The following is a 23,741-nucleotide window of genomic DNA, read 5'->3' on the forward strand; positions in this document are numbered from 1 at the left end:
TAGAAGAGAGAATTTAAACTAGATTGAAATAGAGGTGGGACCGGCAGTTAGTGTTTGGGTGTGAAACTGTATCCGGCCTCAAGAAACCTGATGTCTACCAGAATCCCTCCGGCTTTTCATCCTCATGTGGAAGGTTTAGTTTTAGTTTCCATCAAATGTTTCTCATTTGCTACACATTTTTTGTAAACCAAAGTGACAACACAGCGACATCCTCAGGAGTTATCCTGATATATGACTGGCTGAGAGCAGTGGCTCTGACCTTTTACAGTTAATACCACTGCAGTTTTCAAGGAGGTTTTCCAAATATGGCCATCCTAAAAGACATTTTAAAACAGTAAAAGAGCATGACATGGTTATTGTTTTCATATTAATAAAAAAGAAAACACTAGAATAGCACAGTAAGAGGAAGAAATGTAAGATTTACACCAGATTTAATCAGATGTTGAAAAATGAACAGAAGTTCAGAACTTGAGGCGTTTAAGTAATCAACCAACACAAAAAGCCAAATATGACCGCCCTCTTAATGAAACATATTACAGTGATAGAATTATGGTTATTCAAAAATGAAAATCTATTCTGAGAACATTTCCATCTATGTTTCCCCATTTTAAATGTTTTAGCTGTTGAAGAAGAACTGGCTACAAAGTCATGAAATAATCCCTTATTCTACAACTTTTGACACCTTAGAATCACTGCTGGAATTGGATTTGTTCATATTCATAATATTATTCATAATAACAGGAGCTATTATGAATAAGGCCTTAATAAAACACAAATGGTGCAAACAAGATTAAAACAAAAAGTTGCTAGCACGACATACCAGCTTAACCTGGTGGAAAGGTAAGGTAAGGTAAGGTAAGGTAAGGTAAGGTGAAAAGGAAGGGAAATACACATCAGCTGTGTGTTGCAGATGTCAAATAACAATAATATACCTCTATCATATTCTAACAACCTTAAGGTGTCAGCCACAGAGGCACAGTGAGGTGATTGTGGATTTCTCTCCTTCTGATTGTTGATGAAGGTGGATACCAGCATCTGAGGATAAAACTAGCTTGCTCACATTTCTGTGTTCTGTCTCTTCAACATGGCCACCAGTAGGCAGAGCTGATATGTGTTTTAATTGAATAATTTAATTGAAGCTGCACAGCTTCATTGCTCATTTACTTCAGTGCAACCACTAGAGAGAGTTCTGCTTTCTGCATTTAGCTTGCAAGCAAACAGATCCCATAGACCTACTGTTAACACAACTTCCTGTAGCAGCTATGAAAACACTGATGTGGTTCCAGACGTGTCATCAATTATTTCAAGTTTGAAAAAAAATCTGCACACTTAAAAAAACAAACAGCTGAGTGATTCAATATAAAGATTCATGATTAATGGTTAAGTTATAGAGTACAAATAATAAAAAAAGAAAAGACAATTACATTTTTAGGTTCTATTCTGGGCTAATTTTAGTTGGAAAGTTTAGTCTTTAATCAGATTAGGGAGGTTGCCCCGTAATTCAGATAGAGATTCTTGTGAATCCAACTAAGAAAAGGGAAAACTTCAAGATGAAGCTCAAATCATCTCTTCCATCCATCATAATGATCAACTGTCGGAGCTCTGTCTCTGACTGTACAACCAGATTTAAAGATTAAAGATTTAAAGAAGAGCGGCAAAAACAAATGATCCAGGACATGCTACTGTGGGATATTGTTGGAATATTAAATGCGTGTGTTGTCTAACAGTACAACTTTGTTCCTGTTAAATAAACTTCCTTTAGTTTTAAATTTCATCAATCAGTTTTCAGTATTGCCTTGTCTAAAATTTTATTTTAAGTTGTTGTTGGTTCACATTTTTAATTCAAATTCAATTTACAATAAAAAAAACCAAATATTTAGGCATAAAAAAGCAGAAACTATCTGTTAAACTTAGATTTGAATGTTAAAATGTAGTGTTTAAATGAATTTTAAAGAGTTGGTTGAAAACAGACAGCAGTATGGTGGAACACAATGGAAACATTAAGCACCAACAGTTCAAAGTATATGACGGCACATTAGGGCTGTAGTAGACAGAAAAAAAGGAGTAAAATGTTCAACTTTAGAAAATCTGAACGTTTTTTCTAGAAAACAAAAAGATTAATCTCAAAATTTCTGAGTTTTTTGACAGAAATTTACTCATCTTTTTTTTTCCTATCAACAATGGCCCCAATATGTCGATGTAAAAGACTTTTTGGTCTGTATTCAATATAAAGATTCATGATTAATGGTTAAGTTATAGAGTACAAATACTAAAAAAATTAGTATTTGTACTCTAACTTATGCAAGGAGTCCTCAGCTCCTCCTTGCATAAGTTGCCTAAAGGTTGCAATTTAAAGTCAAAGTGTCAGACAGCAGGCCTCCAATCACATCAGGACATGCTGATACTTCCTCATGAAACTGATGAATTAATTATCAGTGTTCTTAAAACTCATACCAAATATTAATTTGCCTAACGTGTTTATATAGCTGTAAGCTGAATCTGGAATGAACCCCATGGTTTTCATTGTTTTAATTGACTTTTACTGAATTCATGTCACTTTGCTGTTTTAATTGCCCTCAACACACACACACACACACACACAAAAAAACACACAACACAGTTGGGCAAAACAACCAAGATTTTATTGCCATTGTGCGTGAACTTTGACACTGCAGGTTACACAAGGAAGTATCATGTAGTGAGTTGAGGAACACCCTTGCCTGCCGGTGATGTGCTCTGGTCACTCGCAGTGCTGGTCTTGGAGATGGCTTAGCAACAAGCTGCTTGCTGATCCAGCCTCCGAACTCAACACCAAAGCAATGCAACATGTCAAAGAACGGGCAACATCCTGGATGACAACACCTTTGTTTTTCTGTTTGTTTTTCCCTCAAATTATTGCACACACTTGTTTACCCATGTCAAGCATATGTGGGATACTGGGAAAGCTAAAGCTCTTGGTAAGGTGCTGAAATGTCCTTATAAACTACAACACTGCATTGAGCCTCTTCGAAAGCCACATATATACAAAATAGGAATGAAACATCAATGCAGGGAGTCAACAAGCATACCAGATAGTAAAATAAATGCAGGTTATGATTCACTCTTGTACAGAATAAATAAGATGCTGAGAGGGTTTGGTTGCTTGGTGGCAGCGTCACTGCGGTAACAGACAGACAGTGAGAGGGAGGCAGGCCAGCGGGTTCCTTTCATCTGATGAAGGCGCTGCTGCATCTGCAGCCAATCATCTCACATCTCCATGTTACGATTTCACAGCGATGGAATCCAACGGCTGAGAGGAACTTCAGGAATGAATCATCTGTATTTTGGGATGGTCAAATCTCAGGAATGTCACTCACGGATCAGGATTGTTCTGGAAATAGAATGAAGACTGGAGGTATGCTGAGTACAAACATTTATTTATTATGCCTACAGTTTATCTTAGCGGTAAAAATACCCAAACATGACCTGCTTTGCTTATTGTTTTACTTTGTTAAATAAAGGAAATTTTGAATTAAAGTTCAGTGTAAATTTTTATTTTATGTCTTTATTTAGAGTAAAAGAAATGCACTGATAAGACTCTTCCTGGATAGTTTTTAATATGTTTTATCTTAAGATAAGAGAAAAAAAAGGGTTGCACATTTTTATATATAAATCCAGAGGAAATGCAAGCTTCCCTCTGATATATACATCACAGTTCAGTTCCCTGAACTTTATGTTTCTAACTTTAAAAAGATCATCAAAGGTCTGGCCTATAATAGGTGGGAATGTAGACTGAAAATAGCAGGAGGTCTTATGTTTGATGCATTTAATGAAAATTGTTTCTGTCTGACCTGCTGAGTAACTGAAACTGGTCTGATTGTGATCTCTGTCAAGCTGATGGCTGCTTGTCTGGTTAAGACACAGAGGCCACTCTGTGGAATCTTAATAAACTTCATCTTGGATTAGATGGACAAAAAGGCTTTCCATACATACCAGTGGGAATTCCTCATTTATCCAGCTTGAAGATATTCTCATCAACCTCAAAAGGTTATAAAGCTGATATTAAGCTATAAATCAGAATAAATGTTTGTATATTTACACGTCCAGTCTGCATTCCTGCAGGACCAACTGTCTGGGTTTGATGTGACGGCCCACCGTCAGCAGGGGGTCCACTATGATCTGAGACACTAAAACAACCCTTGCTGCATTTTCCAAATCCTGGTGGAAACGCTTTCATCAGCACACACACCTCTGCACAGAGTGTGTGTGGTCCCTATTGTGCTCCAGCTGCGGGCTGGGAACCAGTCCGGCCCCGGAGCGGGCCCTGGGACGCTCGGAGCGATCCATCTGGGAATGGAGAGAAACTAGGAATGACATGACAGGGAATTGTTCTGCTTTGTGGAGCTGCAGATACTTTGTATGGACACACATTCCAATTTACCTGAGTATAGAATCTGATTGTGAAACAGCTGAAGCCACGCCCAGATGCACACACTGTGCAGTGGCTGTGGTAACAGTTTTCTGTGGTCTAGGCTCTAATTGTGTTCTGTTGGAGTCAGGGCTTCCTGTGAACTGACAGTGTAAACAGAATCCTGAAGTGCAGCGGATTGTTCCGGTTCGTTCCGTCACAGTAAACCAGTCCAGAGGTTTCACCGAGCTGTTCCTGTCTTTCATAGAGCTATGTGTGTCTGGATATATCTGTAGATACGTTTACAGCTTATTCATACTGTGAATGTTGAAACAGAACACAACACATAATTTAATCAGAAATCTACTACCAGTTTAAAATGCATGCCCCTCCCCCCCCTCCATGATGCTGGGGTGTTCCCAGGGACGTCTGGGCGGGGCCCCTCCCCCGGCGGCCCCCTGCACACGGCTCCGAGCGTCTGTCTGGGTGGAAATGAAGGGACATTGTACGTCATGCAGTGATAGGATGGGGGTGGAGGGGGTCAGCACAGAGAGACGAGGCCCTCCCGGTGGGACAGTCAGTGGTGGTGATGGCAGCCCTGCCCAGCTCTAGCTGTCTGTCTGGGGGTCTGCAGTCTCTGACAGAGACCCCGGCTCCTCTGGTGGGTCATCTGTGCTGGTGCTGGTGGAAACCTGAGTGGGGGTCCCGTAGAGCGAGGCAGCCCCCTGGCTGGCCCCGGCATTGCTGTCATCCTCCTCGGGCCCCGAGGAGGGGGCCAGCTGCAGGGAGCCGGGCAGCTTGACGGGGCAGAACGCTGAGCCCGTCGGGATGAAGTTGACCTTGTTTTTGTCGGGGCAGGAGAAGAGGGGGGCCGCTGCTGCCGCCGCCTGCCGGGAGCTGCAGGGGAACAAGCACAGTGACTGAGGGGGGAGCATTCATTAGGCGGATGAATACGGATGTGAAACGGGTCTGCACCTCATCTCCTCAAAGGCTTTGATCTTCTCACAGCCTTCCGGCGGCTCGCGCTTGAACATGTAGCTGTTGTTTGGTTTGGGCGAGGAGGCAAACTTTGGGAGCGGAGAGCTGCTGCCACTGTCTGAACACACACACAGACACACACACACACACACACACACACACATGCACACAAGAAGAGGCCTTCATGATCCCACACCAACACAGTGGCAGCTCTGCCTGCTTCAACACCTTAGATGTCAAGGGTAGGAATGTTCAGAGAAGATTTAAAAGGTTCCACAGATTCCCAGATTCACTATGAACTTGGACATGTGTACAATTAATACAATTTAAATTCAAATTCAATTCAAAAATATCTTATACATGTTTATAAATGTGTGTTTACTTAAGATATGCATTTAGAAAAATGTATATATATATATATATATATATATATATATATACATATATATATTATTCCGTATAAAATATTGAACAAAAACTGTAAGGAACTAAGAAAGAAAGCCATGGATGACTGGGTAAATTATAGGTTGCATGGGAATAAAACAGCTATTTCTGTGTTAAAACATCTTAAAAGTTGTATGACTATTTAATTATATTTTCTAGGAAGACATTGTTGACAATAATTAAGCACACCCACGGAGTCTTAAACATGCAAATACAAAAATATTCAATATCAAATTGAAATAAAATAAATGTTTTGCACTAGTAATCAGCCAACTGATCTTAAAACAAGACATTTATTGCTTGATGACCCAAAACATGAGCAAACTAAGCAGCTGCAGAATTCCTGAAATTTTAACACTGAATCTAGAATTTATATTGATTTTTATCGTTAATTTGCTATTAAATTTGAGGTAATGGTTTAGTAGTGCCCATACGTGTGTGAAAAGTAAACACCAAACATTATTCATTGTCAAAGATTTGTGCACTCACATCCGCCTCACTATGCGTTCAATGTAAACCTCTAAAAGCGTGATAATATGATAAATAATATTTGGGTGACTGTGAGTCGATCAAGTAGATTAGCTTTTATTTTTGACGCCTACCTCGATGCAGTACTCTGAAAATGAGCCTCAGTGGGTTCATATAAATACTAGTAGAGGTGAACCTGCTCTGCAAGAATGTCTTCCAAATGGTCCAGTTTGAGTTAAAGGCAGCACATGTGATCTGTGCCGAGGTAAACTACAGAGACACCACAACACACGAGGCAGCGCTCAGCGGTGTGAACTGTTGCTGTGCGGACCTGATTTTTACCAGCTGGCATTTTTGAACAATGATGTCTGAATATGTTATTACATCTGGATGAAATCACATTCCACAGTCTAACTGTGGTTGTTAAACAGGTAGTGGAAAATATAAAAATCCATAGAAGTGAGAATAACATCTGACCCTGTTTGGTCCTCAATGCTTCAGGTCAGGCCTGGGTTTGGACTGAGACATTAATGTTTTTAATGCTGCTGTTCCTGACCTTTATCCCGGTCATACAGCAGATCCTCTGTGGAGTAAGGACTGCCATCATGTGACCCTGGAGGACAGGCCGGTGAGGGACAAGGAGACAGGCTAGAGCAGCTGCTGGACCGCCCCGGGGCTGAAGGAGTCTGGGTGTCCACGCTGCGAGAACTACTACTCCGCTGCTGGGGAGGGAAGGGTGCCCGGCGCCCGTCTGGAACCTCCAGAGACTGCAGAGCAGCAGGGGATGGAAACAGAATGTGAATGAGCTCTGAGACACAACGATCTGACAGACACAGGACAGAAGCAACTCAACAGGGACGAACCTTGAGCTCGTCCTTCTCTCCGTTGTCTTTGATGAAGACTTTCTCCAGCTCATGGTTGATGCCCTCCATGCTGCTGGGCACCCTGGAGATGGAGGGCTTTGGCACCGTGATGTTGGACAGCGGCATCTGGGCCGACTTCGACATGGAAAACTGCTGCAGTAAACACACACACGTACACACGCATATCCACATTTCCTTTAATATTTTAAGTAAGACTCCTGGTATTGTTGAGTCAATTCAGGTTTTATATATATGTTGACGATAATTGATAAATCATGATATCTGATTAACGGTTTCAACCCCATGCGGCACAATAAACAAAATGAATGAAGTGAAGCTCCAGGTATTGGTGCAGGTACCTCAATGTAGCAGGCTGCTGTGCAGGTGTGGCTGTTACAGCTGGACAGGAAGGAAGCTGCTCTTCCACTGAGGGAGGAAGGCTGCTCTTCTTCCTCTGGATCACCTTCCCGTCTCTTGGCTTCCAGCTGCTGATCCTGTGAGCAGAACACATGAAAATCAGATGTTTGGACAAACTGGTGGTTTAGCAGCACTCACTTGTCAGGCCCACTTGTTTATGGACTAGTACACTGAATGATTTGTAAGGAACAACATGATGCATTGTAGAATGTTTGGTTTGGAACCTATTATGCAGTGGAAATTAACATACACTTAAAACATGTAGAACCTTTTTTCTCTAACATTGAATCAGATGAAATCTCTTCTACTTTATTGATCTCAGGGAGAAATAAATGTAGTTTTAACTCGTATTAATTCAAATTCTTCAAAGAGTTATTGTAGATAGTGATGGCTGTTGGTAGATCTACTGTAGCAGTCTACATTACAGTGAAGTTGTCTGTTTTGCCATCACAGTCTCGTGAAGAAAATGATCAGGGTTGTCCATAATGTTCTTGATTTTATGAAGAATCATTTTCTGCACCATCATATTCAGAGATCCAAAGTCGTCCTCATAACAGAACCAGAACAGAACCAGCATTCTTTATCAGGCTGTTGAGCCTTTTTAGGTCCCTGGTTCTGATGCTGCTGCCTCAACAGATGATGGGAGAAAAGATGAAACTCTCAACAACAGACTTATAGAAGATCTGCAGCATCTTGCTGCAAACCTTGAAGGATCTTAGTTTCCATAAGAAGTCCAGTCTGTTCTGTTCCTTCTAGACGCTTCACTGTTATTCAGGTACCCTGAGAGACAAAAACCAAACCTTTTGGACCAGTGTTCATTATACTGAGTAAAACTAACACAAAAATATTTTGTAAAAGTCTTTTTTAGTTATAGAAACATCACATTAAGTAAACAGTAATTAAATGAAAAGAGCTATGGTAAACATTTTTGAAAAAAAACAAAAAACAAAAAAAAACATGATGAAATTATTAGAGAATCCATCTATCTGCTGTGTATACCCACATATCCATCGCTGATCAGTGGCAGCAGGGCCCACTGCTCATCCTGCTGAGCACCGCCTCCTGCCGCAGGAGAAACAACCTTTTCACAGAGCCTGTCCCCCCCACCCATTCTGCTGTCAGATGATGCCAAACCAGATCAACACCATAAACACAGGAGTGGACACACAGGAGCATTCCACAACATGCATGGAGCAGCTGTAACCAACGGAAACCGGTCAAAAATACACACCAGGCCAGTTGACTGTTCTGAGATCAGATTCAGAACATACAGGGGACTGATCCCAAAATGGACCTAAGTTTAATTAATTAATTAATTTTTTTAAATTTAATTTTCCTTTGGGATCAATAACGTATTTTTAAATTAAGTTGTATTGAATTGATGGTGCAATTTCCAAGGCAACAGGGCCTGGCCTTGTTGTATAACTGGTCCTGAAAATACTGCTCTGTTTCTTTAAATCTCCTGTAGGCTTCATGCTCTTCAACTGTCAGGAGAGTTGTTGGTAGCTATCAACTCCATTTAGCTTCACTTCTGTGTGACATTACAGTAGTTACACTTGTCGCAATAAGTAATAAATCAATTACTTGCACCCATCCATCCATTTTCTATACACCCTTGTGCCTTAGTGAGGTTGGGGAGGGTTGCTGGTGCCTGTCTTCAGCTAACGTTCCGAGCAAGAGGCATGGTACACCCTGGACAGGTCGGCAGTCTGTTGCAGGGCAACACAGAGAGACAGGACAAACAACCATACTCACGCGTGCGCGCGCGCACACGCACACACACACACACACACACACACACACACACACTGACACCTAGGGAAAATTTGGAGAAGCCAATCAACCTGACACCATGATTACTTGCATGATATATCAAATATATTAAAACAAGTTCAGATTTTTAAAATAGATTTTTAATTTCCATTTAAATTTTTTTTCTCCTTTCTTTCTACCAAAAACTGGACAACAAAAATCTTTAATGTTGTGCTTTGGTCTCAACTAGCCACTTTTTTCAATGCACAATTTTGTTTGCAGACTAAAGCATCCATTTTATTTGTTGTTTCTGTTGTTTTTGTTCTGTTCGTTAAATCAGGGGTGTCAAACTCAATTTCACCGAGGGCCACTTCAGCATATTGGCCACACTCAACGGGCCACATTGACGGTACAAATCAGGAGTGCATCCCTGCTAAAACACACCCCAGACAAAAGGTTGACTTCCCTCATTCAGTTCTGTAGAGGCTTATAATGAGTCAATGGTCCAGGTGAGTTAGAGAAAGAATGCATCTAAAGTTGCAGATGGTAACTCTGGAAAATTAGACTTGGGCACCCCTAGCATAAATGTATAAAAATACAATGTTAAAAAAATAATTTAAACACCTCATATAGTTAAATAACTGATTTAATGTATTGACGTTTTAAATATTACATTTGAGTTTCCATGGATGTAAAATTACTGCTCAGTTTAAAAATTACAATATTTTTAAACTGAGCAGTTTAACATCTGTCCGTTTCGGAGAAGCGAAACCACGCAAATAAATAAATAAATAAAATCCTGGTAAAAGCTCACACCGGACCGCGCAGGGTAAAACACTCACAGAGTTCAGTTGATCTGTTTGGATCAGACAGATCCAACTGACTGATGAATTAGTGCAGATTTTTCTGCAGATGGGAACCAGGAGGAAGTTGTTCAGACCCCAGCGGGTGAAGTGATGCTAATTTAAGTAAATTCGCTGAATTTAATTTATTAAAAGTTACTGGGGCCTCAGTCAGTGGTTTTTGTCACTACGAGAAAAATGTAGATGCATTTATCGGTTTAATTTGTGATGTCTCAGTTTTATTCGCTGGGAAAATCAATAAGCAGCTTGAGGTGACTCTGCTGCTCTCTAGTGGCGAGAAGCCATAATGTTGGCTGGTAACAATCGGAATGCATTGTGGGATATGTAGTTTGTAGTCAATTCGTGCTCAAAACCTATTTTAAGTCAATCATCGGCCTATAAAATGCTGAGGCGGGCCACGTCGGGCCTTGAGTTTGACACATGTGGGTTAAATAATGTTAAAAGCTACAAAATTCAGAGGTAAATGAGCAGGCATCATATGTTCAATGTATCAACTATAAACCTTGTTTCATCTATCTTTACTGTCACTGTACTGGAGTATAAAAAACCCTATTTAAAATAAACAAACAGTGCTAAACAAACCGTCTTACTTATAATACACCGGAGGAAACTCTGCAATGCATGTACGTGTGTGTGTGTGTGTGTGTGTGTGTGTGTGTGTGTGTGTGTGTGTGTGTGCATGCGTGTGTATGCGTGTGTTTGTGTGTGTGTGTGTGAGCAAGGCAGCTTATAAACCTGATCCCATTGCACCGGTTCTGTCAGCAGGTACGGGTCAAAACTACCATGACATTAAAACAATTCTCTAAAACAATCTCTGGCATTTAGAAAAAGGAAAGCATTGGTGTGAACCTGAACTGAGAAAAACAGGAAACATTTAGTCACATTTCATGTAAGACTGAGGAAATGAGTGTAAATATCTAGTTTAACTGTTCCACTTTTCTCTTCTACCTACTCGGTTTATTTCACCCACAGTAAGAAGAGTTAAAAGCTGGGTCACCAAATGTCCACCAGGTGTCACTGTTTCCATTGCAGATAAACAACAGAAATAGATTTAAAGCAGACTTCTATCTTTCCTTCTATGACATCTTTGGAAGGTTCAGGGTTAGGAACCTGAGTGTGAAAGTTCCTCTAGAGGTCAGTTTTCATCCCAGCTATCACTGTGTGTTTCTATGACTACAGGAACTCCCAAAGAACATCTATACCAGGCACCGTGTTCAGACCTGTCCTCCTCCGTCAGTCCTGACACTGACCCTCTTCTCTCCAGAAACAGAACACATGCAGGATTTATCAATAAAGGCAGAGTGTGTAACAGTTGTAAGATGATCTGTGGATGTGGGCCACAGAACCAGTTCCACTGCATGCACTGCACCAACTGCTGCTGCTCACGTTTCAGATCACTGGCTCAGATTGAAGATCTCTCCCTCCACTTTCTGTCAGATCCTTGACATTTCAACTCAGGAACACATTTTGATGGACAGCAGCAAATGGGGGAAATAGCAGCTTAGCAGAACGGGTGCTGTCACTGTCTGGTGTAATGACTGCTGAGACTAAAGCCTACTGATTGAGCAGGAAGAAGAACCAGAAATCTACCAGACACTTCAACCAGATCAGATTCACAGCTTTCCCAGAGGTTTGACAAAGACATTCTAACTTTGGATGATTTGGTCCCAAATATACCACAGAATGTTCACAAACGATGCATCACCCTGCACAAGAAGTATTTTTTAAGCCCTTCATTCTAAATAGACTGCAACATTACCTATAATTTCAGAGGAAAACATCAAGTTGTGAAAACAACATAAAGTTTGGAATTTATTTTGATATATTGCTAGAAACACAATCAATATAATATAGGGACAGCTGAAACCAGAAGTTTACATACAAGACAGGGTTTCCCCCAGAAAACTTGCTAAGCCCGGTGGTCGGGGTGTCGAGTCGGTCCACCGGTGGTCCACCGTGTTTTGTATTAAAAGATGTTAAGTTGACAGGAAATGAAAAAGTATTACTGAGTAATTATATGTTATGGGATAAGACTCTCAAGTAAAATGCTATTTAAACCCACAACTAGTCTAAAAACAACAAATTTGCACTTCTGTTTAATCCAAATTAAGTCAGCAGCTCCATCAGGCCCCCAAGAGCTTCAGGGGGCCTGATGGAGCAGGGCATTTCAAGGTGCTTTACATAATTAAAGAAAAAAAAAATAAGAACAGCATGTGACATTGAAATGCGCAACAAACAGGAGATTTAATTCAATGCTGCTAATGTGGCCTTAGTAACTCTTCCATTTCGTGTCTGTTGAGTTTTTAATAAGCGTCACAGAAACTATTCTGGTTGGTCAAGTTTATGGGACGAGTTCTCCGTGCGGCGGCGCATATTAACTCCAAGTAGACAACACATTTGATATGGTTTGATGCATCGGGTAACCGGAAAAATAATACTTAAAAATAATATAAAATCTGCGTGATGCGTGACTCCGAGGAGAGCGCGAAAGCTCCTCACCGGGCAGAACCTGCATGATGTTAAGGAAGAATATCTAAATTAGTTAATTTTGGAAAAAGATTGGCTTTCTCTCTTCCTTTTGGATCCCAGGTCCTCCCGGTGGGCCACGTGTGGCCACAAGGAAAACAACAATGCGTGTTGACGTCACAGAATTATAGAGTTTAATCCAATATAAGACAACGCATGAACTTACACAGAAACTGCAGAACAACAAAGACATACATTCATTTACCTGACATAAATGGAAAGAATAAGGAAAAAAGAAAAGCAAAGAAAAGAAAAGACGTCCAAAGACGTCTTTGGAGAGTTGCAAGAGCAAAATCTAATTTGTTACTCTGTGTGGAAAGTTTTATCTTCTTTTCTTTAATTTATTCAAATAAGGCGTATCTTTGCTCATCCAACCAGGAGCTATCTCTGACCCTTTGTCTGAAGCCAGGAACTCCTGCTGTGTTTACGGCCTTTCACAGATGAGTGTGAAAAGCTAGAACTTCTACTGTATTGTTTCCCACACAGACAAAAGGCAGTTCAAACGATCCTAGCAAACCATCTGGTGTAACTTCGGGTAAAATAAAGGTCAAAAAGCCAGAATACGTTACTGATTTAAAACCACAACTAGGCCATTTGAATCAAGACATGTTAGGTTTTAAAACTAGCTTATTTAAAATTTTATTTTCTTAACAATGATCAGGTTAGCGCTGCTCGTTATCCACAAACTCTCCGGCCAACCAGGGCCACAGACATAAACTTTACAGGGAAGACAGACACAGAGCCACATGCTGGGCAGCGTGTTGAGATGTAAACGCCACATATAATTGTTCGTTCACAAAGATAAATCATTCTCACCGCTCCACAACGCACCTCTGAATTCGCTACATGTTATTTCTGCGGTTCACATTGAGCTGTGCAACCAGAGCTAACGCGGCGGGTTTTAAACTCTTACCTAGAGTTCTCCAAAGCATCATAATTCCTCACAGTAGGTTGATGTAAATAGCCATACAGGTCAGCCTGTGTCCAGTTTGAGTGAAAGGAGGTGCGCGCGATTCTGCTGAGGTAAAGCAGCGGCAGCGCGTGAGGCAAAGCGCAGAGGCGCCAGCTGTGTGATTGGTCCGCGCGCTGTCGGGTTTAAATGCATAAACTACAAACCTGTCTATTATAAACCTATCCTTTAGGAATAAATCTGCTCTGCTAGTGAAATGCTAAGAGCAACAGAGACGCTTGCAGCTCGGCTTTAAGAAACAAACAAAAAAAAACATTTTTTTTTTCCTTTCCTAGAAACGTAAACAAGCAAAGTGTAGCCTGGCGGCGGGGCTAGTAAAGCATGGTGGGCCACCAGGCTTACAATACACTGGGGGAAACTCTGCAAGATAAAAAGGCATCCGTCTTTTTTTCTCACAGAGTTAAATCTGAGAAAATGTTTCTTTTTTAGGTCAGTTAGAATTACCTAAATTATTTATATTTGATAAAGGCCACAATAATAAGAGAAAGAATCTATTAAAGACTTTTTTTATTAATGTCTTCAAAATCTTTGAATTCAAGTCCACTCACGGAAGGGATGAAAGAAATATTTGTGATTTCTTTTTAGAAAAGAAAGTAAAGTTATATCAAAATTGAAAATTGGAATTGGCAGGAAGAACATTGGAGATTTTATTTGTAAGCCATATCACCAGGTTGTCAAGATTCAAACTGTCAAGCTGGGGGCTAGTTGCTTTAACAAACTATGAGTTTTAACTTGTAGAAGTTTTTATAGTTTTTATGTAATTTCTCTCTGCATCACACAGGAGATGGAAAAGCATTCTGAAAATTTTCAAACTGTTTCTAGTTTTTAAATACCTGACAGAAATGTGTGAAGTTTATTGTTTGCCACGGGTCTGACTAGCTGCTATGTTTTTCATCAGTTCAGATTTCTGATTAAAAATAGCTTTTGGCAACAGAGAAATAGTTGTTTCCGATTAGTCTGCAAATGATTCCATCACAGCAGTGGTGTTCAAAGTATGGCCGGGCCCATACAATTAGTGTTCGGATCCCTATAGCAGTTCAAGTATGGTTAAGATGTTGCCCCCCAGCAAATGGAGCCGATATAGATGGACACATTTTCTAATGTTTTAGGATTACATTTTGTATCTTCTTGAATGGAGAATGTTAGCAACACAGCTGAAGCTACATTCACACGGCAGGCAAATGCAACGCAAATCTAGTCTGAACAACCGGATTCCAATCTTTAACTCAAAATATCCAATCTTTGTCATTTTCATATCCTGAGCTGCATCAGACACATATCTAATTGTTTTCAAATTTCAAAGTGTCTGCAGTCTAAACGGTCATGTCGAATTTTATCCGACTTTTATGTCGTCGAAACCAGGCAGGGGGAAATCCAGAAGTAAATTGTAAGTATGAAATGATGGAATCAGTCTGTATGTAGGATCACAATCCCTTCACTCCTGGCTTTGACGACACATCTGAATAGGTTCCTCTACAGAAGTTGCAGTCAATTCTCCACTAAAAGCCGCTGATATTAGTTGTGCTTTCATTTTGTTAGCTTCCTTCATGTTATGATCTTGCGACTATATTGTTGACTCTCCTTACAGAATAACTTTAAAATCCATCTATGAATGTCTTCCATAAACAGAGCGTTGCTGTGTGATGTCAACATTATTTTTTTGTGCATGCAGTTTGGTTTGGGGATGAAAACCATTCACACAGATGTCTGATTGTGGTCGCATGGTTCAGGCATATGAATGACCACGAAAAAAAAATCTAATTCCAGTAAAAAAACTGATTTAAGCATCAAGACCTGCTGTGTGAATGTAGCCTATATATTTCTCTTTTATTAGTCATGTTTACCAAGTAAACCACCTACTATGGTATAAAATGCTCATCTAAGAACACTGCTAACTTTCTGTTATCTGACCTTTTCTGCCCTGTATCTCCTGCTCCACATCAGTAAACCACTGTGGCAGCTCTGCTCCTCCCTGCAGCTCTGTAACGCCATAACATGCATGTCCACACATGGACTGAGCTGTCATCTGGCACAGCCGCATTGTTTCCTTTGCTGCAGGAGGCAAAGAAGAGCCAGCTCGGGCACAGCTTGCCATAAACTGCAGCTGTTCAGGCCACTGAAAGGAGGGGAAGTGGATGCTCAAGAGTGAGATAGTGTTATCTGCCACCTCCGTGTTGCTACTAGGCATCAGGGTTCTGTAGCCGAGCGAGACTGGTAGGATTGGGCTGAATGCAGAGCCATATGCCATCACAAGTTCAATCTTTCTACAAAAAAACAATTACAACGGTATTATTTCTGTAAGGAAGCTCTTTCATGTCCCACTTTGTCATTGAGGAACAATATGCCCACTGCTGTATTTCAGATGCTATTTAAGTAGTTGGTCATATTTGTTTGTACCTGCTCCCTCTGCATCTTAAAAGCAACTAAAAACATCGACTTACAATTCACAATGTGTCTTACCCTACAGCCTGTACTACTGGGCCTGCTGGGTGGGTTGTAGTTCTGGAATATCCTGGGATGTCCAGGGAGAACCAACACACACACACACACACACACCGGGAGAACATGCTCACTTCATGCAGCACATCATTGTGACACTCCTATAATGATAGATTTTTTTCACTGAGGAAAAAATTAAATTTTTGTCTTTAAAAGTTGCTAAAGTTTGAACTGGGGAAGAATTAAAGTATATTTTCTCTCTGAGCTTAGGCAATGTGTCTGTTTTATTGTTTTGATTTCTGCCCTTGTAAGCTGATTAAATTTATATATATATATATATATATATATATATATATATATATATATATATATATATATATATATATATATATATATATATAAATTTAATGGGGTTCAAAGGGTTCAGTCCCATCCAACTATCGGCCGATAACCTGTCTCTCTACAACATGGAAGCTCATGTCAGGCATCATAGCAGCTAAGATAAGCGGGCACATACATGAGCACGGCACAGAAGGGCATCGGCATAAATAGCAGAGGAGTCAAACACCAACTCCTTGTAGACCACACAGTCGCCCGAGACTGCAAAACCCGACACACCAACCTGTGCACCGCTTGGATTGATTACAAGAAAGCCTATGACTCAATGCCACATACCTGGATCATTGAATGCTTAGAGATGTACAACATCAACAGGACTCTAAGAGCCTTCATTGCAAACTTGAAGCCAACAAGTGTCCATCAAATGTGGCATATACCAAGGAGATGCTCTGTCCCCACTGCTGTTCTGCATAGGCCTGAACCCCCTTAGCCAAATCATCAACAAGACTGGCTACGGATACCGACTCAAGAATGGGGCCACAATCAGTCACCTCCTCTACATGGATGACATCAAGCTGTACGCCAAGAGCGAGCGAGACATCGACTCACTGATCCACACCACCAGGATCTACAGCACTGACATTGGGATGTCATTCGGACTAGAGAAGTGTGGCCGGATGGTTACAAAGAGAGGGAAGGTCGTCCGCACAGAAGGGGTCTCACTCCCAGAGGGAACGATAGCAGACATAGAGCACAGCTACAAGTACCTGGGAATACCACAAGCAAATGGCAACCTCGATGAGGTCACAAGGAAAGGAGCCACAGCCAAATACCTCCAACGAATAAGGCAAGTCCTGAGAAGCCAGCTCAATGGCAAGAACAAGATCCGTGCAATAAACAGCTATGCCTTACCAGTAATCAGATACCCTGCCGGAATAATTAGCTGGCCAATGGAAGAGATAAAGGCCACGGACGTTAAGACTCGGAAGCTACTAACCATGCATGGAGGGTTCCACCCCAAATCCAGCACCCTGAGACTGTACACAAGCCGTAAGGAAGGAGGCAGAGGACTAGTGAGTGTGAAAGCCACTGTCCAGGATGAAACATTCAAGATCCATAAATACATCAAGGACAAAGCCTCAATGGACGATGTGCTCAGCGAATGTCTCAGGCAATGGGGAACAGAGGACGAGGTGCTGGAGGAACCATCATGGGAAGACAAGCCCCTACATGGGATGTACCACCGACAAATAACTGAAGTGGCTGATATCAGGAAATCCTACCAATGGCTGGATAAAGCTGGACTCAAGGACAGCACAGAGGCCCTCATCCTGGCCGCCCAGGAACAGGCCCTAAACACCAGAGCAATAGAGGCTCAGATCTACCACACCAGTGCAAGGAGGCCTCTGAGACAGTCCAGCACATAACAGCAGGGTGCAAGATGCTGGCAGGGAAAGCGTACATGGAACAACATAACCAAGTGGCGGGCATAGTGTACAGGAACATCTGTGCCGAATATGGACTGGAAGCCCCGAGGTCAAAGTGGGGAACACCCCCAAAGGTGGTGGAGAATGACCGAGCTAAGATCCTGTGGGACTTCCAGATCCAGACAGACAAGATGGTAATGGCGAACCAACCGGACATTGTGGTGGTGGATAAAGAAGAGAGGAAAGCCGTTGTGGTGGATGTAGCAATACCAAGTGACCACAACATCAGGAAAAAGGAGAAACTGGAGAAATACCAGGGCCTCAGAGAGGAACTGGAGAAGGCCTGGAAGGTGAAGACCACAGTGGTGCCTGTGGTCATCGGGGCCCTCAGGGCAGTCACCCCCAAACTGGAGCAGTGGCTCAAAAAGATCCCAGGAACAACATCAGACATCTCAGTCCAGAAATGTGCAGTTCTAGGCACAGCCAAGATACTGGAGGAGAACCCTCAAGCTCCCAGGCCTCTGGTAGAGGACCCGAGCTCAGAGGATGAAAGAGAGAGACCACCTGCGGAGGGTGAGAAGGGAATTTTTTTTTTTTATATATATATATATATATATATATATATATATATATATATCAAGGTAGTGGCTCCAATGTCACAGTACCCCACCCAGCACTATCACAATAAAGGCTCTTCTTTTATTCTATTCATTAGTGCAGATATAGATGTTATGTTTTTTTAGTCTATTCATTCAGTTGTGAAGGGAGCTGGGTGGTTAATGGAAAATTAACATTTCTTCAGTTCAAAGTATTCCCTTTTGAACACATCAACATAATAAGAAATATGTCATCTCTGCTTTTAGAAATGTCTACATTTGTATTGCCCAGGAGAGCAGATGGCTGAATGTGGGCTCTGCTCACCTGTTTAAGTCTCTCTTTCAAACAACAGGAGTGATGCACATTGGTGTGATGAAGCCGGGAGCCTGGGAGGAGAGCCCCATCAACACTGATCTGAAGAGAAGACCACCAGCTCCACACCAGCTGCTACGTTCTTCCTTTCACTGCAACAATAACAAAGCAGCAGAGCAGAATTAGTCTGATATCATCCACCTGAAGCTTTATTCTCTGCTGTTTGGTAAGACTTCACCCAGGAGACCAGGGCCAATCAGTGAGCTTATTCATAACAATAAGACAAAACTACCATGAAGAAAAACAATAACATTACACTTCTCCTTAAAAGAGGTTAGCAGTTATTTCCAGAGACTCTTACTCATATTTGTCTTACAGGCTTTCTAAATGCATGAAATGATTCTATCCTAAAAATCAGGACTGTTGCATAACAGCAAGAAGGTTCTGGGTTGGAATCCCAACTTGGGATCTTTCTGCCTGGAGTTTCCATATTCTCCCAGAATGCATTGGTTCTCACCAGGTAACCCAGCTTCTTCCCACAGTAGAAAGCATGAATGTTAGGTTAATTTGTCTCTGAGTGTGTGAGTGGTTGTTGTCCTGTGTGTCTCTGTGTCTCCCTGTGGTGGAGTCTCAACATGTCCAGTTTGAAGCCTGCCGCTGATCGCTGCAGATAGGCACCAGCTATACAAGCTCAAGCAAAGTACACCTGGCTGCAGAAACCAGAAATCAACGGGGGTGCACTCAGCATCAGATCCATACCACATCTGGAAATAGCACCATTGTACTCTGGAACTAAAGTGGTCGCTATATTCTCTTTGGCCCTAGTGTCATGTTTTGTTTTGTTTTTTTCTTTTGAAAAAAGTGATGGAGTGAAGAGGTTTTCCATAGGGTTTGTTTCTTTTAAATGTAACAAACGTTGCAACTTTGGTTCCCAATCCAACAGAGACCACAGGACTACCAGGTGTGAAAACACACTAATACAAGATGTTGTTATGCCACCTAATGGCCACAGACCAGAACACTACTGGAACTCTGGTAAACAGGAAGTCCTTTGCATCAGTTTGAATCTTCTGGTTCTCAATAGCTGCCTGATGGGGCTGTAAAATGAAAACAGACTGGAGTGTTTTAATGTTTTGTTATAATCTGCATGTCCATTTGCAAGCTGGGGTACGGCAATATATATAGTCAAAGTTAACAGAAGTGTATGTTTTTACAGTGAGCGTATGAAAAGCCATAGAGCCACAGGTAGAATTTCAATTTAATTGGTGGAGGCTTCTTTCTGGGAATGTTTTTGCTGTAAGGTAACAATCATAAAACCTGATCTAATGAATCATGCCGAAAGTTCACTCCAGAAAGGCTCAACGTTCTTCTAGTGACCTGTCCACTTCAGTCTCTGCTCCTACAATAGAGTACACACAGCACAGACAGTGCTATAGTTGCTACAAATCCATGGGATAACAGGTGAACTCTGGAGACTCAATTAGAGTTGGGTTGTGATCTTCTGGTAATATGACCAACAAGGAAGTAAGGACTTGTATCCCATGATGAGCATGTCTTTTCCATTTCTGTTCATTTGCTCCTCCCTGGAAACACTGAGGAGCAGCTGGAGCAGAACACAGCACCTCAAATTCAAGTTGTGTGGTTTTAGTTGAAAAGGTATTTCTGCAGAACTGGGTTTGTCTGGATGACATTTCAAGTAACTCCCATGGGCAATCAAATCCAAAACTCTTAACTGTTTTGTGCTTTTGAGTTTTGTACAACAACTAGTTCAAAGCTCAGCTCAGGAATTCTGAAGCTGATTTAACATAGGGGCCTTATCCACCAAACAGGTTCCAGTGCATGTTGGTGCAGCAGTTCTTTGTGTTCGCACCAAGACAAACCCAGACCCAAGACCTCAAAACCAAAGTTGTCCAAGCCTCAGTTTTCTGTTGGACTACAGGAAAGAACCACCTTTGTCAGGAACTAGGGGTGGAGACTATGAAACATTATAGCTGACTCAGTTCTTTAACTCTGTTTGTCTTAGTGTGGGGCAATAAAATAATTACAATAATTATGGAGAATCAGAAAATGTCAAAAATAAAAGGTGAATTTTAAAATTCAAGATGACAGACAATAGATGTGGCCTAAGAGGCAGTGTGCAGGCCTGTTTTGCTGTACAGAATCACAGTGAAATTAGTAAAGTTGAAATTAGGAAAAGAATGTCAGATTTCCGACTTGGAAAATTGATGGTATTTCATAACCTCTGACCTCAACATCTAATAAAGTTGATGTGTGCGTACCATGTAGTAGTAGTTGCTACTGTTTATTGCTACTTGGTATCTAAATGAAGGGCACATTTTAGAAAGTGTGTGCTGCTTCAGTGCATGACTGGATAAAATACAAAGAAATATCACTGACATACATACTTTGGCTACTAACAGTAGTTAGTCTGCTCATGTAGCAAAAGTTAGCAGATCCCATTGATTTTCTAAGTTGCAACAAGCGTTAAGTCAGATGTGATGTCATTCTTAGATGCACTTCAAAGGTATAGGAGCAACTGAGGTTTGATGCATGTTAGCATTAGAAACAGCCTGGTTCTGTCTAAGCAGCCAACAATAAAACCAAATGAGTAAAGATGCAAAGTCCGTTGCATATAGCAACATTCACCTCCTGATCAGGAAGAGGGCTCAGTGATGTTTGCAGCCCTGCTGAAAACGTGTCAGTCAGGACACATGCTGGATTGCTTTCAAAAACATCAACAATATGGGCCACTGTAACCTTTATTGTCATGTATACTGTAGTATTATGGTGTGTGTGCATACTTATTTTCATAGCCTGGCCTGATTGCGCAGAAGGCTCTGTTTATGTCTCAGGAACTGCTAGGCCAGAATGTGACCACAGGAGCCACAAACCTGTCAGCTGACTACCTGCTATCATGAATATTTGGGTCTTCTGATGGGTTTCTCAACAGGAAATAATCTTAATGGCACGTAGTAATGACATTGGATCAGTTTTCATTGCTTGCAGTGAAAATCTGTCATATTAAATATGTAAATCGGTAAGGCTTGTTTATGAACGACAGAAGCTGCATCATCACGCAAGACTCAACCATAACCAACAATATCTACCTTATCAGTAGCAGCTTATTGTTATACTGTTGTAGTAATAGATAACATCACTTTAATTCGTTCAGATCCATTCCGTAAACCGAACAGATGGAAAATCATCTCAAATAAGCTGCGCGAAAATAAACATAAAAATCCTAAAGAATAAAACAAGAGTATGGCGGTTAGAAATAAATACGAGGCGGAGACTCGGCCACGATGTTTTTAGCATCAAGCATCAGATCCTGATGTGTTCTGACCTAATTAGACAGCTAGCCAACTAGCCTAGCGCGCGTGAAGCCTTACAGCAGCTACAGGCAGAGGACTTCGGCCGGCCAAATCTAGCTTAAAAATTTACACAATTTTGAGTTATCAGTCTTATTAGGAACAGCTAACTGACAATTCAAATGATGATACTATCTGAATATAATTAGAGATAGCCAACCTTACAATTCGGCCTCAATGTTATCCGTATAACCACAAACGGATGCATGAAAATGTTGAATTTTTAGCTGCTTCGCAGTTCAGCTCCATTAGCCCGACGCACCAAAACACAACGTGGCGTTTCGTAGAGAATGGTGAAAAAAGAAACAAAAGTTTTAAATTCTTGGTTAAATAATATCTAACAGCATGAGATACACACGACGAATATTAGCTTTTGGTTAACTTAATATTTAAGTTGTTGTGTTTTGTTTCATAAACTCAATATTGACTTATTTACAGGCGAAAGCCTTCAATTACTGTGTTTTTAAGCTAGAATGGTGTAGGAGTCCTTGTGGAAAACAGAACCGTACTTAGCATACCACCGAAGTACCTAATCGTTAAATGTATGGTTATAAAATAACATGTTTGAATTGCAATGAACCAAGCTACCTGTGAGGGAACGTGGAGGAGTGTAAGGAGCTCTTGTCATCCAGCGGCAAGCTCCAGCCTCCCGTCCGAGCCGCTTGCACTTCGGTTGGCGGGACTCGAGCAACGGGATGTAGTCGGTCCAAGGCTTAAGGAAGGAGGAGGGAGCACGGCAGGTTGGGCTGTGATGATTTCCAAGCACAAGCTGATACGACACCGTAGCACTGTGGAGGTGTCGTTACTAAAGCAATAGTGGGAGGCTGGAAGGGTTCCACCGTGTTTACCACCTGCTGGGATGAGCTTGTGGATCCTGAAAGGTCCATCCACCTTTAGTTGTTAAAGATGAATTTGAGTGTAAAATAAAGATACAATTACAGAGGCTTGTTCAATGATGCACAAATGAACAATTTAATCTTTAAGTTATCCTACATGTGCTATCAAAAGTTTAAACCTAAATTAAATTGGATATTTCAGGTTATGATTAGATGTTTTAAAGAATGAATTTGAACAATTCCTCTTCATGCTGGTGTGAATATGATCACAACATACAATTTAAATGATCGCCTGGCCACAGGTGTGAAACAAGTGGTTTCATTCTGTACTTAGAGTGTTAAAATGTCACATCCCATATAAAATATACTTCATATATCCTTAGTATTTTTGTTGAATGTAAAAAAAAAGTTGCACCTCAACCACATTATTTTAACTTCAATTAAAAAATACTTTATTTTCATCCCAAAGGGAAATTAAATGTTCTTGTAACTGATGACTGTGGAAGAGTCATCATGGATGGTGATGCTGTGGACAGGAAGAATCTCCACTTCCAGTCATTTCTGGAACAAATCTGAAGAAACCTCTGATTGAAGACACTGTCTCATGACAGTCAAGACATGCTAACAGGTCAATATCTAGGAACACAGACAATATTGCACAGCAACATGTCCTGGATGAAACCAGCAGTTGTTGGCAGCTCTCCTAAACCACCTTATTTGCTTTTGATACTGTTCTTTAAATCTCTGGCTGTACA

General features: G+C 41.1%; 1 protein-coding gene across 2 annotated transcripts; it reads right to left on the bottom strand.

Annotated features, from left to right (window-relative positions):
- Window positions 1-2,620: 2,620 nt before the first annotated feature.
- Window positions 2,621-22,947, bottom strand: glcci1a (glucocorticoid induced 1a). 2 transcript variants are annotated; one of them, XM_088010050.1, is made up of 7 exons: window positions 22,739-22,947; window positions 18,795-18,934; window positions 7,500-7,634; window positions 7,141-7,290; window positions 6,834-7,044; window positions 5,363-5,483; window positions 2,621-5,284 (listed from the first exon to the last, which is right to left on the bottom strand). In XM_088010050.1, exons 4-7 carry the CDS (start codon window positions 7,282-7,284, stop codon window positions 4,996-4,998), a joined length of 765 nt encoding a protein of 254 aa, XP_087866176.1. In that variant the 5' UTR covers window positions 7,285-7,290; window positions 7,500-7,634; window positions 18,795-18,934; window positions 22,739-22,947; the 3' UTR covers window positions 2,621-4,995. The 2 variants fall into 2 exon arrangements, with proteins under 2 accessions (XP_087866176.1, XP_087866175.1); XM_088010049.1 differs by having other exon boundaries at window positions 7,141-7,293; window positions 22,739-22,945.
- Window positions 22,948-23,741: the final 794 nt, after the last annotated feature.

Source organism: Poecilia mexicana, unplaced genomic scaffold, assembly GCF_051168715.1.
Source record: "Poecilia mexicana isolate PSO_F unplaced genomic scaffold, ASM5116871v1 scaffold_11, whole genome shotgun sequence".
NCBI classification, from domain to species: Eukaryota; Metazoa; Chordata; class Actinopteri; order Cyprinodontiformes; family Poeciliidae; genus Poecilia; species Poecilia mexicana.